This window comes from Lepisma saccharinum, chromosome 4 (assembly GCF_977018435.1).
Source record: "Lepisma saccharinum chromosome 4, izLepSacc3.1, whole genome shotgun sequence".
Taxonomy (NCBI): domain Eukaryota; kingdom Metazoa; phylum Arthropoda; class Insecta; order Zygentoma; family Lepismatidae; genus Lepisma; species Lepisma saccharinum.
Window position 1 is genome coordinate 31,171,572 of NC_139232.1, and position 18,968 is coordinate 31,190,539.

At 39.2% G+C, this 18,968-nt stretch overlaps 1 protein-coding gene across 3 annotated transcripts in view; it reads right to left on the bottom strand.

Moving 5' to 3' along the window:
* Positions 1–18,968, bottom strand: part of Frl (formin-like protein) — a 251,620-nt gene that overhangs the window by 39,808 nt on the left and 192,844 nt on the right. For all 3 annotated transcript variants that reach the window (XM_083120387.1, XM_083120386.1, XM_083120388.1), the window contains exons 7-11: positions 8,717–8,793; positions 5,425–5,596; positions 2,285–2,428; positions 1,837–1,953; positions 1,339–1,588 (exon numbers count right to left, since the gene is read on the bottom strand). In XM_083120387.1, coding sequence (XP_082976513.1) covers positions 1,339–1,588; positions 1,837–1,953; positions 2,285–2,428; positions 5,425–5,596; positions 8,717–8,793 — 760 coding nt within the window. The remainder of the gene's footprint in view (positions 1–1,338; positions 1,589–1,836; positions 1,954–2,284; positions 2,429–5,424; positions 5,597–8,716; positions 8,794–18,968) is intronic.

The window sequence follows — 18,968 nt, forward strand, 5'->3', positions numbered from 1 at the left end:
GGTGAGTTTGTGGCGTACGAGCAATGACACGTGTGCTGGTGCCAGGACGGTCTCGTATCGCGCCCGCAACACGTCCTCTTCAAATTGCACAGTGCGCACAGTGCGGGGTCTTCCACAATCCCACCTACGGGGTAGTAGAGATCCAGTTTCACGCAGTCGAGCATCAAGTCTTTGAAAGAGTGCATGTGCTATTGGGAAAACGTTCGTGATACGAACGCCGTGCTTCACGGCTGTTTCGGTTTGCCTCTCCACAAACGAGATGCATATCAGCAAGCTCGTGGGTAGAGTACTCCGCCATTGTCCTGTTCGAGAACTGCCCAGCAACAGGGGCACTTTCCCTCCGAGTGACGGATCACAACTACCGTTATTAGCACCCACGTAATGTCACACAGGTCCACGCAGTTGTTGCAAACCGAGAAAGAACACGGGAATACGTACTCTACGTACAATATTCCTTGGCGCAATTCAACCAGACTAAACTCCACGCTGCGACATGCAGAACAGACATGAAGAACAACGGTCGACTACACTCTGTACGTAGTATCCACCAACGCTAATACGTAACAGGTGACCTACAGTTCCAGCGTTTCTAGTGGGGCTTTCTGTATCAATTAGCTGAAATCAATCTCAGCGTAATCTGACGGCATAGCGTCATTATCGGGTCAATTTCCTATTTCCCGAGTGTGGGACGGTGTCCCAGCAGTAGTGGAACATGTGAACATACGTCGTCATTTTTACTGCCTACATTCCGATCTCAACATTAATGTTATGTAGAAAATAGTAGTAAATTTTCTATATTTTCCATCAGGGGATTCCCCACTTTCTTTGAGAGTCCCCTCGCGCAATTTACACTGGGCCTCAATTGCTGCACCATTGTATTCGTCAGGCATGACTTTCTTTGTATTATTTTAATCCGACATTACCATCTTTCTTCCTTCTTGAGTTATTGTACTTTACACATGGTGTGAGGCGATTTTCGCACGCCTGTCACTCGCAAACGGTGCCGATTTCGACATTTTTTCACATGGCATTTTTTCCTTGTTTTTACTTGGCGATTCACCTCCCAAGCATTGTAAACGGAATTTTGCACCACCCGTATAACAAATTAGGCATTTAACTTGCATCTTCACGCAAATTAGGCTCATTATATTTCATTTTTAATGGAGGTTCCTCAAACTAAAAAATAGTTTTCTTCCACTTCCTATTGTTTCCTAACTATAAATCCTACATTTCCTACAAGAAAAACAAAGATTATTGAATCATTCAGATTCAACTAATTCATAAAAACAACTCTCTGTCCTCATCACATACAACCTGAAATTACCAGCAAACACATACCTGTACTCCGAGGAAGTGTCCTTGTAAGTGTTTCCAATTCGTATATTTTTGATTCCAGCATAGACTGTCTGTTCTGGGATTCTTCCTGTTGTTCCATCACAGCTCGTCGTAATGTGGCTATTTCTTCATCAACCACTCGTCGTCCTTCCAAAAGTTCATCTCTCTCAGCTCTAATCTGACCGAGTTGAGTTTCTAGTTCTGCTAATTTTGCCAATGACTCTCGTTCAAACTCCGCTAGCCTGTCGTGAGCCTAGATACAACAAAACAAGACTAAGTTGTCAACTAAAGTAATTCCATTGTTTCTGCAGAAATTGGCATGGCAAGATCCAATAAATTATTTTATTTAATGGAAAAAGGAACACAATTAATAAATCAGTAAATGTTTGACCATGCAAGTTCAAGAAATTCCTACCATTTTCAAATTTAACTTTTAATTACGTGAACTTATGTCTTAGATAACACTTTACAGTGCTTTTGAAGATATAAAAATAAACTTACATGTCCGAGTTCATCTTCAAGTTCTGCAACTTTTTCCAAAGCTGCTGTTTTAGTTTCACTATCCTCCATGAGAGCAGCAACATCGAAAACATTGTCCAAATAAGCGGAGATTTGTACCTGTTGAAAGAATACTAATGTAAATGGCACAGTATTGAAGGACTGAATTCATTTTACAGTCTATTTTGCTATTTTTCTTAGTCTCTTTTGCTGCTCTAATTTTAGGAAAGTTTCTTGTACTGACCCCTAGTTTTCCCAACAAGAAAAGCACTGGGATTACAACTGGAACTAACACTGACAATAGATCTGGAGTCTTTCAAAGACGATATCATAGCAAATATATGGATGTTTGAAAGCTCCACAATGAAACAGAAACATGTTGTTCTTTATCTGCATGGAATAATGAATGTTGATGTTTGCAACATGCAAAATTTTTAAAATAAGTACTCACCTGAAGTTCTTCACTCTCTGTATGTCGAAGCTTCTCTAAATATTCATCTAGACCTAACTTTGTGAATTCATACTGAAGATGAACTCTAAAATTCATATCTTCTACAGAATGAACCACTATATTGACAAACTGCATACATGCAACCTGGGGAAAAAAATTAAAAAATAATTAATGAAGCAATGTAATTTCTGTCTACAAATATGTTCTTGGTGCTTGCTTTCACAAAGAAGTGATTGTCATTTCAATTATACTAGCATAAAGATTACAGGGAAATAAATTGGTCATTAACAATTGAAAAGTATTAGAGAACAGCATATTTTACAAAAATGACAAAGAAGTATCATATTTAACTCCATTAAATGTGAACAAGTTGCTACTGGACAATAGAAGTTCTTTTGGGGGGGGGGGGGCAGAATTCCGCTAAACAAAATTAGCTGAAATAAGACACCAGTATTTGCATGCCTTCTTTTATGCAGTATATTTTATAGAATTGCTTTCATATTCCACAACAAATGTGAATAATACAATAATACATAGCATGTCAGCATGTACGAATTTCAGGTTCATGCAGAATAAATCTTTCTGGTGTGGAAGTCTTTGGAATATATGCAACTCAAATGTCAGCATCACACAATATTCATTTTTGAGTCATATTTCGGTTTTCTATTATGCACGAACTACACCACACGAGAGCAGTCATTTATTATTCAAATAAAAACTGCCACAAAACCACAGTATGAATTTAAATTAGATCCCTGCCCATATTGGTTCCAACTCCAATTAAAAGCAGGTTCTTGTAAATTTAATTTATTCATGCATTTCAGCAAGAAACATATATTCCACAATTTAAAGCAATTTTTAATCAGAAATTTCAGCAAAAAATGCTGGCTAGACAATGAATTTCATTCCATTAAATTAGGCACACACAGGAGATGTACTATGTAGATTTTTCAGCGAAAAATGCAGGCTCGACCAGGACTCGAACCCGGGTCTCTGGCAATCCATGCCATTGCTCTACCACTGAGCTACAGAGCCGGCCTGACTTCCCCTGCATTTTCGCTGGCGCTGTTTTACCTGTGTGAATTTCATGTTTGGCATTTTCAAGTCGCTTAATATTTTTGTAAAAAATACATAACTAGTCCCAACATATTATCCCTTGCATACTTTCAAATGCAGAAATATATCAGAAAAAAACAAGTATCATACAACAAACTACCAATCAGAAAACATTGATGTAAAAGAATACATTGAACCCTATCTTAATCATTAATTCATACTATGAGAATTAGAGACACGGTAATAGATAATTAAGATACTCACGTTTTCCGCGAAGCTGTTTTACATTATTTTTTATTAATTTCGGTAGCCACTGCCACCATCCTCATTGGAATTTGTTGTGTTTGTTGCTTGGCACGTTTCTGTTGTTTTTTTCCTAAATTGCTGCTAGGTGTGCTGCTGTCGCCTGTATGTCTGCGTATATGTAGTCTGGTGTTCACCGGTGTTAATTGCTGTAGTAACGGAAGCCAGCCGTGGTGTGCCTGACCACTATCTATGTGCAGTTCATGGTTGTAGTGCATGATGGCGTGTGTTTCTTTAATTTTTGTGTCTATGAGAGTGTGTGCTTTGTATTTGACATGTACTATCTCAATTTTATGGTTGTGGAATTTGATATGCTTGGCAAGTCCGGTGGTGGGTTGGGCAGTTTTTGCATTTGATAGGTGCTGCTGAATTCTCTGATGGGCCTGATGGATCTGCCGATGTAATGAGCATTGCACTCGCATTCAGCATCATAGACGTCTGGATTGTTGAGGGAGGAGAGGAAGTACCATTTATGTTTGTTTATCATAGCAAACATAGTAATGCATTTGGCTGAAAAAAGCATACTCCAAACTCCGGAACTCAAATTCATCAGATATGGGTGATACGCTGATGACACCATAGTCATATACAAAAAACCCAAAGAGATCAACCTGTTGTTGGAAAAACTAGATAGCATCCACCCCAGACTAAAATTCACCATAGAACATGAAAAGCAGGGCAAAATCAATTTCTTGGACCTCACCATCAACCGCGGGGGAAACAAATTCACAACCACAGTTTTCAGAAAACCAGATGCAGGCAACCAATATATCCATGCACTATCCAACAATCCACCGAAGCCAAAGGCTAACGTATGGCTAAACTTCTTCCAAAGAGCCTTCTCCTACTGTTCCAGAGAAGAAGACCTGAGGGACGAGATAGCAACTATCACAGAACTGGCACTAAAACATGGATATACTGAATATAAACTCTCCACATGGTGCAGCAAAGCTGAAATCCAAGTCAGACAACCTGCACCATCAACACAACCCGCTCCACCATCGCAACCAGATCCCAGTAACAAAACCAAGTGGTTTGCCTTTCCCTACCATCCTACCACATCCAACCGCCATACCAAAGCCCTCTGCCCCTACAACATCCAAATAGCACACACACCAACCTCCAAAATAGCTGACCAACTAAACAAACAAACGGTACTTCCTCTCCTCCCTCAACAATCCAGGCGTCTATGATGCTGAATGCGAGTGCAAGGCGCATTACATCGGCAGATCCATTAGGCCCATCAGTGAGAGAATTTAGCAGCACCTATCAAATGCAAAAACTGCCCAACCCACCACCGGACTTGCCAAGCATATCAAATTCCACAACCATAAAATTGAGAAAGTACATGTCAAATACAAAGCACACACTCTCATAGACACAAAAATTAAAGAAACACACGCCATCATCCACTACAACCATGAACTGAACATATATAGTGGTCAGGCACACCACGCCTGGCTTCCGTTACTGCAGCAATTAACACCGGTGAACAGCAGACGACATATACGCAGACATACAGGCGACATCAGCACACCTAGCGGCGATTTAGGAAAAAACAGAAACGTGCCAAGCAACAACACAATGAATTCCAACGAGGATGGTGGCAGTGGCTACCCAAATTAATAGAAAATAATGTAATACAGCTTCATGGAAATTGTGAGTACCTTAATTAATCATTAACAAAATAACTACAAGTAGGTTCTCTTGTCACCTAAATTTTTAGAAAATTAAGATTCCCAATTTGCATTGTAACTGAAAATAATTACATCTCAACTTACCATGAACTCTATGTGGAACAGTTCATAATTGATAAAATAATCCATGAGGGTTTCAAAGCGTTTACCTTCTTGACATACTTCCTTAAAATTATCAAAGGCACTGAGAATAATTTCATGTCCTCCCTTGACTAGACAAATGGCAGCCAGCAATTCCAGAACAAGAGCCTTAGTCCTACCAATGGTAAAAAAAGAAAAACCACAGTTTAGAAAATAGTGAACTTCGCTACAATTAAATGTACAAATTTTAGCCTGAAATTAAAAAATATTCACAAATTTTAAATTAAATCTCTCAAGATCAACTTAATTTAATTGTTAGAGTTTATTATGGAATATAAAGAGTTCCAGTCATCAGAATTACTCTTGGTTTCTACTTAAAAATTTTGAAATTTTAGCAACACTCTCTCCTCTCCTCTTCTTTACTGCTGTGTCATTCATAACATGCTTTGAACTTGTTATGCATGCATGTACAGAAATGGCAGACTAACCTGCAACAGTATCTTCTGGTTCCTCCAAAATACTCACAAAACCCAAAACATGTGCCATTGCAACAGCTGAATGCAAGTATATTAATTTAAATATAATGTCAATATGCTGAGGATTGCACTTTCAATACTAATATACTATTATTAATAGTAAACACAGTAGTGATAATATATTAATTATTTATAGTGGATTTAATGTGAACCTGTCTTACCAATAGATATTGTTGCATTGTATTAGTTCTAGAATCAACTTCCCACACAATTTCTAAGTAAACAATTAAGTGGTAAAAACATTACCACATTAATAACTGTATTAATCACAAAATATAAATTACATGATGAGCACTTCCTAGCCTTTCTTAGTCAAATATTCAGAATATAACCCATGTTTTTTATACTTAGTGTCAATTGTAAGAACCGAGACATACAGGAAATGGGACTAGTGGAGCTATCATTGCAATTATGTAAGATTATGAACAAATATTTTTCAATTTTGCCAATGAAATGTGAGCCTGGTTTGTTTCAAAAAGAAAATGAAATATGATTTTGCAAGTTGAAAACTCTCTGTGTTTGTATGCATATTTATATAAAATATAAAAGATGAAAGTGAACAACCACAAAGTTCTGGTACAGTTGCATGCAGCCTGCAAGTTTGACATGTCTACTCTACTTGTATCATTGAAATGCAAAAAGACTGAGCTAGCTTTAGTAATGTGTAATGGGAAAATAAGACCTACAATATTAATTATATTTCATTTCGATGTACAAATTACAAGGTCAAAGGGGTTGGTTCCCACGAGTTTGTTCGCTGTGACCTTGTACACTGTACAGACAAAAAAAAACTATGTTCCTATGAGGAAGAGGGTTCTTTTCCTGCTCAAACAAACATACTGTGAGGTGCAATTTAAACATGGGTTTCTGTCATCCAGCCAATATCCTAATATTGGACCATCACAGACAATCCTCATCTTTCTGCTGCTGAGTCACTCTTTATCGAATTACTTGGCCTTGATAATTTAGCAATTAGAATATTCACAATTTCTGAACACAAGCCTTCTCCAGAATTCATTTAACTCAATCACTGCATAAAACCATGAGACCAATCACGCAGCTTCCTGATTGTGCAACTCACAAAACACTGGTATTACATAAAACTAAACACAGGTTTTTGCAGCAGCACTAGTGTCCTGTAACAGTTCACTGCCATTGACCTTACATGCAGTTCCTCCTCACTTATCCAAGCGCATACACTAACTGACCCCTACTGAAGCAGCAACAAAGAAGCAACTGCAATAAACATGGCACTTAACAAGACCATTAAAAAAAAAAAAAGGGCAAGACTCCATGACAATATGTGCCAGAGAAAGAGTAGGGTACAAAAAAAGGGCAATTGTACTCACTGTGGTGACAAGAAAAAAGAAGTAACTGTTGAGTACACCCCAAGTACTCAAGGTCTATACCCTTGAGCAAAATTAACCAATTAAGAGAAGATAAATAACCAGCATAATGCATTTATGTGAGTCTCCACAAGCTCATGTCCTGCCGCTTCAACTGTCACATCTGCATTTCTTTTTGTGTCCTTTTTGTAAGGCCAAGTGCTGAATGGATGGTCCAGGGCTGCCTTGATGACACACACGTTCATGTCATTTTAACCCTCGCCCTGCCTCCCTCCCAACCAGATCTAAAAGGAAACTGCTGCAGCTGGTCAGAGGTGCAACCACGAATTTTTGTCTGGGGGGGGGAGGTACCAGGATAAATGTACCAATAATAATGCTAATAATAATAATATTATTATATTGTTATTGTTATTATTGTTTTGCTATATTTTACTTCACTTATTGAGCCACTTTTGGCAAATTTGGGGATGAGTGATGATGAAACATCCATGCCCAAGCTGGGATTCGAACCCGGGACCAACATTATTATTATTATTATTATTATTATTAATAGTAGTAGTAGTAGTAGTAGTAGTAGTCTTATCATCATCATCATCATCAAAGATGTTATTACCCTCGTAAATTGCAAAAAGGGGATAGAAGTTGGTGCTAAAGCATTTGTGTTCGAACAAACGATTTGAATTATTTTTTTTTAAACACGTTCAATTTCACATTAATAAAACAAGCACACAAACTATTTTTGAAAGATAGAAAATCCTTGATAAATGCATTCCAAATAGAATTCTTTCTTACATTAACATGCAGGCCTATAACTTTCATGCACGATATATATGTTTCACATATATGCAACATGGAGCAATGTGGCCACTATATTGTGTGCGTATTCAAAGTTTCATTGATACATAACATATATTATTTAAGTACATTACACAATCAATTCATCTATCTCACAATAAACCAACAGCAAAAATTACATAAATTGTCTCTCAAATGTGCATGCTCCCTTTCCTCAAAACAATTGTTCATGCATTTAAAACAAATCAATTAAGACAAGTTCTACTTCTCTGTCTGGTAATTTACAATGCATTACAGAGAGCAATGACATATTGCGAGCGAAGCGAGGAAGAAAATTTTTTGGATCCAATTTTTTTGCAGGCTGGAAATACAATATGTGCATACGTATGTGTGTGTATGTTGGGGATGTGTGAATAAATAACTTGCTTCCTTCTACACGGGGAATGGGGTGGTGTTAAGCCAGTATCGCTGCACTGGTTGAATACACTATGCCCAATTACATAGAACTTGAAGTAAACAAGCCAATTTTGGCCAGTATTACAATTGGTCTCAGTATCAAGTTAAGTAAGATTCATCAGTCCTTTAAGTCAATGAAAAAGTGCACCTAAAGTTACTTACCGAAGGCTCTTGTGAATAAGGCTAAGTGCTATGCAGTTAATGGCTTCCCTGTGCTGTATCACCATGTTGAAACCGTACTGTGAAAAGAGAAAGAAACTAGCATTAGCATGGTTGTGGTAGTTACAATACAATGCACTGATACATTTTCAACATTCTGAGAATTGATTGCTTAAAAATTAATAATCCAGACAATCATCAAAAACAATGGAAGTGAGAACAGTAAGACTGCTAACTGACATTAAATAGTAGGTTAGACAAAACTCTATGGTGTGTCTATACTAGCTTAACCCACGATCTAAAAGATTGATTGATTGAATTGCTTTATTTTACTTCACTTTTTGTGCCACTTTTGGCTAATTTGCAAAGATGGGGATGAGTGATGACATGATTAAATTGATGAATGAACACTCAAAAACATCAATGCCCAGGCTGGGATTCGAACCTGGGACCCCTGGCGTCATAGCGCGATGTGCTAACCAATCCACCACGGGGGCCGGCACAATCTAAAAGAAAATTGCTAGCCATTACCATTCTGGGTTATAAGGGTGGAAAATTCTAGTGCACTGAGAAATTCACATGCAAATTGAATTGCATTTTGTTAAGTCCACTTTATGCACATATAGGCTAATCCAGACTGGACCTACAGTTTAAAGTGGGATTGCTAATCGGAACTGAAAGTTTAAAGTGGAATCCGAATCACTGCGCAATGTGCCAAAAAAATGATCAATAGCTGTGCTGGATATTCATTCATCTGGTAGATGAGAAGAAGAGTTTTCCAGGGATATAATGCTAATAATAAATTTGGAATAAAATTGGTTTATTTTTATTAGTTCACAGTGGTTCCAATAGTTCCACTATTATCAATAGCCTGAGCTCCCTCCTCCTACAAAAAATTCTGCCGACGGGGCGTTCACTGTACTCATTCACTAATGGGTTGACTCCCAGCTACTGACTTTCATTTGTTACAGCTGGGAAAAATAAAGTTGGATACTTTTTTAATACACCACGTATACCTACACTCAAACTCACAAAAAATCAAACACATACACACAGGCGTTAACTTGGGAGGGTGGAATCGAACGTGGGGGCTTACCTTTGGGGGGAGAGGCAGAATCGAAAAGTTTTTCCATACCATAAAACTAGCGTCCAGGTCCAGGACTATTTCGTTAAATAACTTACATTTGCGAAATCAAAAATACGTTGCTTCTCTGATCCCAGGAGACTGGGGGGGGGGGGAGCAGGGTGGATTTCGCCCACCAACAATCTTATCCTCAAAAATTGCCCCACCAAAAATTTTCGGGGGGAGAAGGTCTTTGATATAACAACAAAATATAACCAATTAGGTTTGACTTCAAATATACAATCGAAAACAAACACATAGAACTGTGGTTGTGAGTGTTGCATGCTATCTCTGTCTATCTCTCTCCTCCCCTCTTTCAAGAGATCATTAACAGACAAATATAACTTTACATCTAATTGATTTATATTAATAGAAAGCCAAAACGAAATAAAATCTTATGGATTATAAAGCTATTCCAACTATTTTGAAATTTATTGATATCTTCAAACAGATGTTTGCTACTACAGGGTGACTCAATAAGTCACTTAACACCCTCAGTACAAGGCCACTGCGGCATGGAATTTGAAATTGGCGGTGACCAATCGTTATCTGGGCAAGGGGGAACCACATTGACGCCACCCACATGGTCGGCGGCCATCTTGATGTCCGCCATCTTGAATTCAACTTCAGAATTTTAAATGGGAAGGGGGTCGTGCGACATATCAAAATGGGCTAGAATTTCACGAGAAATGCAATGGTGAAGGTTATTTCGACGTATCTTTAACCAGTAAAAAGTTATGACTGAATTCTTGTACCAATTTGCTCCTTTTCGAGGTGTTAGAAAAATGCCTTAAAATTTGTTTAGCGCTTCGGTAATGCATCGAGATCAAAGTGACGTCTATGGAGAGACGTTCGCATGCCATTGCACATCATTTTAATCGGATACATCCATGAAGAGCTGTGCATTATGAATGGTTGTCGCGAACAATTTACAGTGTGACGCTTCCATTGAATTAAAAGTCCTTCACAGTGACAAGGCTAATGTTTATGTTCATAAGGAAGTTCATAAACAGAATATTCGATGATTTTTATCTGATAACCCATTTTCGACAAATCAAAGCTGAATGGTTAGTGTTGGTAAGTTAATGGTGGGGCGTGCTGTGTGGAACACGATTGGTTAGTCAATTTTCCATCAACGAAACCTTAAATGCTTAGGGCTACTTGGATTTGTTAAATAAACAGTTTTTTTCCTCCTTGCTTATGGAAGAAGGTACTTTTTACAGAGTTTTTTCAATAGGGAAGAACACCAGAACACTTATGGGAACGTTATGAACCAGTTTTTGTCCAAAGTTAGTTATCAGATGACAAGGGTCACATATTCTGTTTATAAACTTCCTTATCAACATAAACATTAGCCTTGTCACTGTGAAGGACTTTTAATTCAATGGAAGCGTCACACTGTAAATTGTTCGCGACAACCATTTATAATGCACAGCTCTTCATGGATGTATCCGATTAAAATAATGTGCAATGGCATGCGAATGTCTCTCCATAGACGTCACTTTGATCTCGATGCATTACCGAAGCGCTAAACAAATTTTAAGGCATTTTTCTAACACCTCGAAAAGGAGCAAATTGGTACAAGAATTCAGTCATAACTTTTTACTGGTTAAAGATACGTCGAAAAAACCTTCACCATTGCATTTCTCGTGAAATTCTAGCCCATTTTGATATGTCGCACGACCCCCTTCCCATTTAAAATTCTGAAGTTGAATTCAAGATGGCGGACATCAAGATGGCCGTCGACCGTGTGGGTGGCGTCAATGTGGTTCCCCCTTGGCCTGATAACGATTGGTCATCACCATTTCCATGTTGCGCGCTGCAGTGGCCTTGTACTGGGGGTGTTAAGTGACTTATTGAGCCACCCTGTATATATATTTCTGATACATATAAAAGTAAAAAAAAAAAAAAATTTCATGATATGTGTTTAACAATAATGAATTTTTAAATATTTAGTAATTTACTTTTGTATTTAATAACGCTATAAATATGTATACCACATAAGATATATATATATATATATATATAGTAATATTTATATATTTGTGTGTGTGTGTGTGTGTGGACTGATTAAGATCTGGCCACCCACCAGATATCAGTGATATCGCACCCTGCCCAGGAGATTGACAAAAGTAACCTTAACTTGTAAACTGTAATCAAGCTGAAAATTTGACGAGGCAAGCTCCCCCCTCCTTCCCCACCTAAGTTACGCATAAGCACACACACGTACCCACATACATGCATACATACATATGGAAGTTAAAAAACTTCGTACCGGCAAAATAAAACGAAAACGTTCCTGCGCCATTGAGGCTGATTCTACTCATACATAGTGTTTTGTGTGCGTTGAAGTCAAGGAATAATTGTGTGTGTGTGTGTATTTGGAAGAGTATTAATTAGTTCATTCATACTAGTTCTCCTCGAACCACAACAGGTTCCCTCTAACGTTCTCGATCAACGTGTACGCACACAAACTTCCACTCTCGTGCATGACGTCCGTCGGCTAACTTTCCACTTAACTGACCACAGAAGTGCTGGATGTATGCAGGACAAGAGGGATAATTTTAAGGGAACGTGAGAAAATTCTGCGGCTGGCCTCCTCGCATCTCGGTTACCTCAAAACCTGGAAAGGAATGATGCAGCTTCGAGAACGCAGCGGTCGGGAAACGCTCACTTAAGCTTGGTACGGTGCAATTTCAGCCTCGGGATGAGTCAGGGCTGGTCGACGTTGCTTTGTTCATTACTGTGTTTTTCCACGGCAATATTCTCGGTTTGCGTGCTTTTACGCTTTCTAATGGGCAAACGTTTAACCCGAAGGTTTGCTTCCATTTCCCTATGGTCTTAAAGACAAATCATGAACAGATTTTCTCATGCTTTTCACGGGGTGGGGAGGGGGGTCGAAACAACGAAAATTTCAACAATATAAATTTGTTGCGCAGCGGACTGCTATTGTAGGCTAGTAGATTGGACAAGGGTTATCTGAACTTCTGCGGCTTTGTTGCCATTTGGCTAATAGCGACAATAGTGGAACAAGGAACAAAAGTTGAGTGTGGGAGACGTTGAACTGTCAGCAAGATTAAATACTCAACTTTTAAATTAACGGCATATTATTAATTACGTTAGAACCAAACAATAAAAGCACTCGTAAGTTTACTAAATGTAAATAATTGCTTGATATATATTTATGCCCCTAACAATATTATTTTTGCATACAGTTTCATATCGCTGTTCAGGGGCATCAGTGTTTTGTAGAGGTAAGGCTGCCGCCTTGTAATCAAGAGGTCCGATCCTGTTTTTTTCCGCGGTGGGGGCACATTGCATAGTGTTTCGAATCCCACTATAGACTAAGTCCGATCCCGATTAGCCTATCTGAGCATAAAGGGGACTTTAAACAAACTAATGATTACTATTAGACTTTTATTTTTGGAAAAATCACAGACTGATTATTGTATAGACATTATCAATTTAGAAGCTGTGTTTAATTTTTATAGTAATTTATTAGGAATGTTTTGTGTAGTTTTCTACAATAGCCATAGTTCGATATCACCGTACTTCTTAAAACGAATATAGATAGCCTATATATTAACCATCTTATTGTCCGTAGTTGCACTGGATATAATCTGAAACAATTGACTGATAACAGGATGCAGTTATGGAAAAGTTGAAAATTATATTACCTGAATCTACTATTTAGTATTGTGGGCTTCTGTTTATTTGATTATACAGGGTGTCCGGCTTAGACCTTTAACATTACAAAATAGTATAACTTTAGGTGCATTCAATTTCAAATGAAACTTATTCTTTGTACGGCTTAGACCTTTAACATTACAAAATATATTAACTTTAGGTGCATTCAATTTCAAATGAAACTTATTCTTTGTATGGGTCTGGCAACTATGGCCATTTTCGAGAATCACCAGTACTTTGAGTTGAAGTGACGCGCATGCGCGTGTAACGCATAAATTCCAAGATGGCGGAGTGGACGGTTCAGCAGAAAGTGTTCTGCGTTCTTTCACTGGCAGAAAACAAATCTGCAAAGTTTGTTCAACGTGCTTTTCGGCGTGAATCAATCTTCAACGTCACGACAATGTTCCTTCCTGTTTGAGTATTGCTAAGTGGGATAAACAACTAAGAGAAACTGGAAGTGTTGTGTCGGTGCGCGGGAAGTACGCGAATCGGAAGGTATCAGAGGAAAACATTGAAGTGATTCGCACTGAATTCACAAGAAGTCCAAGAAAATCAATAAGACGTTCAAGTTTACAGCTCAATTCGTCACTGTCGTCAGCAGTCCATGCCTCCCCGGTTACAACAACACTCCAAACGCAGCCGTCTGTGTTCTGGTGTCAGTCTACGACCAATGGTGCGGGATGACACAGGGTGTTGTAGGAAGAAAGAGAAGAAAAAGAAAGTCTTTGCCTTTCTACCCTCAACTTCCCTTTCCCCTCATGTACAGACTCTGTGTGTCCGGATAGCAGACGCAGATGTGATGGGGTTGCAAAATGCTTGGCGCACAATACTGCGATCCTCCCTTGATGTGGCCAGTCTTGGTCGACCGGAACCTTCACTACGTCTGTACGTGCCCTTACGTATCCATTGGTGCCAACGTCTGGCTCCTCTGACATCTGAATGCCAGAGATGCCTGGCAAGTGCACGATTTGATCAATCGATCTCATGCAGACTCCCAATACGGCCCCTTTCGAACTCTGTCAAGTGCTGGTAATGCTGTCTGATGCATCTACGAGGCATTCTCTGTGTTGATCACCTTCTCTCACGATGTTGACTGACTGACTGTCTGTCTGTCTGTCTGTCTGACTGACTGACTGACGCTCCACACACGCCTTATGTACTCTATCAGGCCTGATAACACTATCACGTTTGCCGTTCTAGACGTTACAAATCATTGCAACTGATCATTTACATACATATCGAAGTTACACACGTGTACGAAATGACGTTCAAATTGGACTTTTTCTTCTGGGTGCTTAACTTATTTGTCAATGAGTGTATATTATGCGCCTGATTTTGTATAGATAGATCATGAATGTATTTTGTTTACTGCAACTGGAATATTAACCCAATAGTGGTGACTAATACTGCACAGCGTAGTTTCCATTTTGATCCTAGCGTCGAAACTTGGCGTCAAACAGAAAAACGTTTTTCTACGAGCTACACCGTAAGTTTACATACACACACATGTAGCTTGTACTATAAAGGTAAAGGTAAAGTGTTCCCCTGTGCATAGCACCACGCCATGAAGGCGTATAGGGGGTGTGGGGGTAACGCCCCACACTTTCTTGATCCGGTCGTGAGTGGGGGTGATGTGATCAGCATCACGCCCCTGACCGCCTTTACCCCCCAAGGTTTCCCCCAGGTACCCATGTTATTCGACGCTGGGTAGGCGCCGGGGCAGCTTCCACCGTTAGAAAAGTTCCCGGATTTGAACCGGCCGGGGATCGAACCCGGGACCTTGAGCATGGTAGTCAGACGCGTTACCGGGACTCCAAACGAGACTTGCTACGTTTGGTCTCGATACACTCGTGTGTAGCGTACACTTGCACTCGTGAGTTAATACATTTTCTGGGTGGAAGTTCTCTAATGATCCAAGTTTCTTTTGTGCCCCTCTGAATGATGTAACAAATTGCTGAATTACTACATCCTTGAAAAACGCAGTATAACGACACGGGAGGAGTTGATACACAATGTCTCAGAATCAGATATTTAAAAAAGGTGGTCGCCCTTTCGTTTCCGAAATTTCCCAGCGTGCTACTGTGCATGGGAAGACACCCCTCCCCCCCAACACACACACATTCGGTTTCCTTACTTCACTTTACGGAAAGGGACGTATGTTGTGTGTATAATCTCCTCTGAGGAGGAGGGTACGAAAGAAAGGACAGCTGTTTCCTGCTCGAATTGTATGGGGGACTTTGAAGTGCTAAGGGGAAGGGGGTAGAGGAAGAACTCTGCATCCATCTGGTGTTGAGATTTCGTGTGCAAGAAATGGAGTGAAGGTCTTCTGAAATACATTTTCGCCATCACTGGGAACACCAATAGAGCGGTGTATTTTGTAGAGAAGGCTCCTAATCGACTTGCAGGAGAATTCCTATTTTTCATGAAGATATTCATTCTAAAGGTTGAATATAAACCGCGAATTAGTTTTGATAATTACACAATGCATTATTCTCGAATCTATGGGTATCAATTAGCACATAAAAAACAATGATCAGCACAATGTATTATTCTCGAATCTATGGGTATCAATTAGCACATAAAAAACAATGATCAGCTTTAAGCTGTATGTCTTTTTGTAGTACGAAATATGAACATGTCAGTCGTTTTTGTACCGAAGAGATATGAACATGTCATGTATTTATATAATAATAAAAGGGATTGTCAACCAAGAGCGGATTAATGAAGACAAGGGGTATGTTGGAGATGACAATATGAACTAGGCTGTTCTGAAGGCAATGACGTATAAATCATATTTTAGGCACCCTAAGAAAGGTTGGGCGCCAGAGTCAAAGGACGAACCAGCATCTCGCTCCTTGTCAGCGACAGATACACATTTCCTGTACAAGTTTTGATTTCATTTTCCATTCTCTATTTTCTGAATTACTGATTTGACTGTATATATAACTATTCCCAACTGTGGGTGATACCGAAACGAGGTTTGGACAGTCCTCGTACATGAATATACCATACACGTTCAATGAAATATTTATGTTGCAATTGTTCCTTGTGATTACGTTACATATCCCATGTACACTCCCGTTCACATAAAGTGGCAAATTTTGTAAGGTTGGACAGTTGCAGTATGAGACACTTTATCTGAACAGGAGTGTACAATCATCCAGCCAGCCAGAGATGCATAGTGAAGCAACGAGGAGAAATACGAAGGCCTCAAATGCGACGAGACTCGCGGAAAAAGAAGTCTAGCACAGAGGGACTGATCGGGGCTGAACCTAGAGTTTAGAGTGGGATTCGATCCGAACCACTATGGAATGAATGTGCTTTAACCACTAAACCATAGGGGAGGTCCAGGTCTCCACCTCGTACGATTTTGCAGACGTGTGTCCCTGCTCTAGGCGGCGTTGGAAAACTACTATTGGTTGACTGACTGACATTAAAGTTGGTGTGTCCGAACTAAGGCTCTTTTGCACTCATAAACAAGACTCTTATCAAGCATAAAATGCTCGACAAATGAAGTGCCTCAAGGGATATTTTCATCAATCAGCTACTGTTCCGTGTCATGAACTAAAAATGCACCAATTGAGAAGATCAAATTGGATCATTTCCAAGGAACCTAAATTACAATATGATGTATTTCGAGTTCTGTGTGTTTCCAGTAGGCGACTTCCACATTGGCAAATTCTGAGAAATGGCACCAATAGTTGTAGAAACTTTGGAGCATCGGTAAATCCTGAGTATTTTCCCCTCCCAAGAATTTTCGGAACTTTGTGTGTGTATGTTGGAAAAAGAAAAAGGAAGCACTCATCCTGCGCACCTGTAGTTTTGCATGAAATTTGAACCAACGTACTCAAGCAGATAAACTGAATTCAAAGTGTTGTATTCTTTTGACTCCTTTCATTAAATTATAGGTCCGTAAGGGCAAAGACCTTAAAGGTTGTTTAACTGTGCAGGTTGGATTTTAAGGCAATGGCTCTTATCTGTGTCGTTTACTTATCTGATAAGGGATTATGACACCATAAAGCTAAGCAAAAATATTTCTTAAAAATAATATTTCTTCATATTGGCAGTAACAAATCAGATCCTAATCTAACTGCGGCAGAACTTGTCATTCGGATTAAATAATAATCACAAACTGATAAGACTGTTGGAATCGCTGGATGCTTTACGACGAGATTCACCTGATAGAATCGTCACGACAGATGCAACGTAGGTTAGCTTCGTATTTGCTCATAGATTACTCTAAACCTCAAAAGTGTATAATATCTAGCAAGCCAGTCAAAGGAACAGATTCAGTTGCTCGAGCCTTGTTATGCGGCAAGCAGGTGTAGATTCGCCTGGCGAGTTCCTAACATGCGAACCATTGGACTGGTGCGAAAAAGCGTCTCCCGACCTGTCGGGCCGCCTGCGAAATGGTACAATGAGCAACGTCCTACAACATGTGGGTTGCATACTTTCTTAGGCGCAATGTCTCCCTCTGATATTAGCCTCTCTTCCAATGGCAGGACTTTCCATCCATTGTCTCCACAATTCATTTGAATTTCATCTTCTTTCGCGTAGTTTTTCTGCCACTTTCGACTAACTTTGATGAAGATGAATGATGATTTCATGAAATGGATAAGGGGCATTCATACACAACACCCATGCCCATGGGCGTAACTTGGGACTTAGCTAAGGCACAGAAGGTTAAAAAGCTGACTGTCTTACACATTCACGAATAACCAGTATTTACTTTATTTTGTACAGTGGGATCCACGAGTATTAGGTACCGCCCAAATTGTCCATCACCATGTTCGTGCACTTTATTTGACCCAATAAGAATTACTCCCTCTGTCCCATAATTATAGTCCGGTATGCGAAAATGGTAGTACTGACAGACGAAGAGGCAGATGGAAAGCACAATTTGTACTGATCCTTGAGTAAAAAAGTTGTATGACTCATTCCCGTGTTTCACGTTCTTCTTCTGTATACACCAATGTCACAGTTTGAATATTGGGCAATTATTATGAGACAACAAACAAAGGTGTACCGGACAATAATTATGGGACAGAGGGAGTAAAAGATAACTCAAAACAAGCTGTTGACAACTTCTGCACCAGCAAACATAAAAATCCCTCGCTTAAAAACACATAAGATGTATGAGAAAAAGTAATGAAAATAGTCATGGGCAATTTGCATAGTAATACTCATGGATCCCACTATACACATGTTTATAAAATTAACAGGGGGGCCATTGACATTAAGAACGCTGTATCAATGTAAATATTTTTATAAAGTTGCTTATTTCGGTTAGTTTTTGTTATGTAGGAAATTGATTAAAATGTTTTGTTTTGTGTTAAAGTTGCACATGATTTTGTATCGGATTATTTAAAGTGAAATAATACCTTAATAAGTTAAATTGGGCTCCTTAATTCTTGTAAGGTAAATTATATAACATTATGGAAGCAC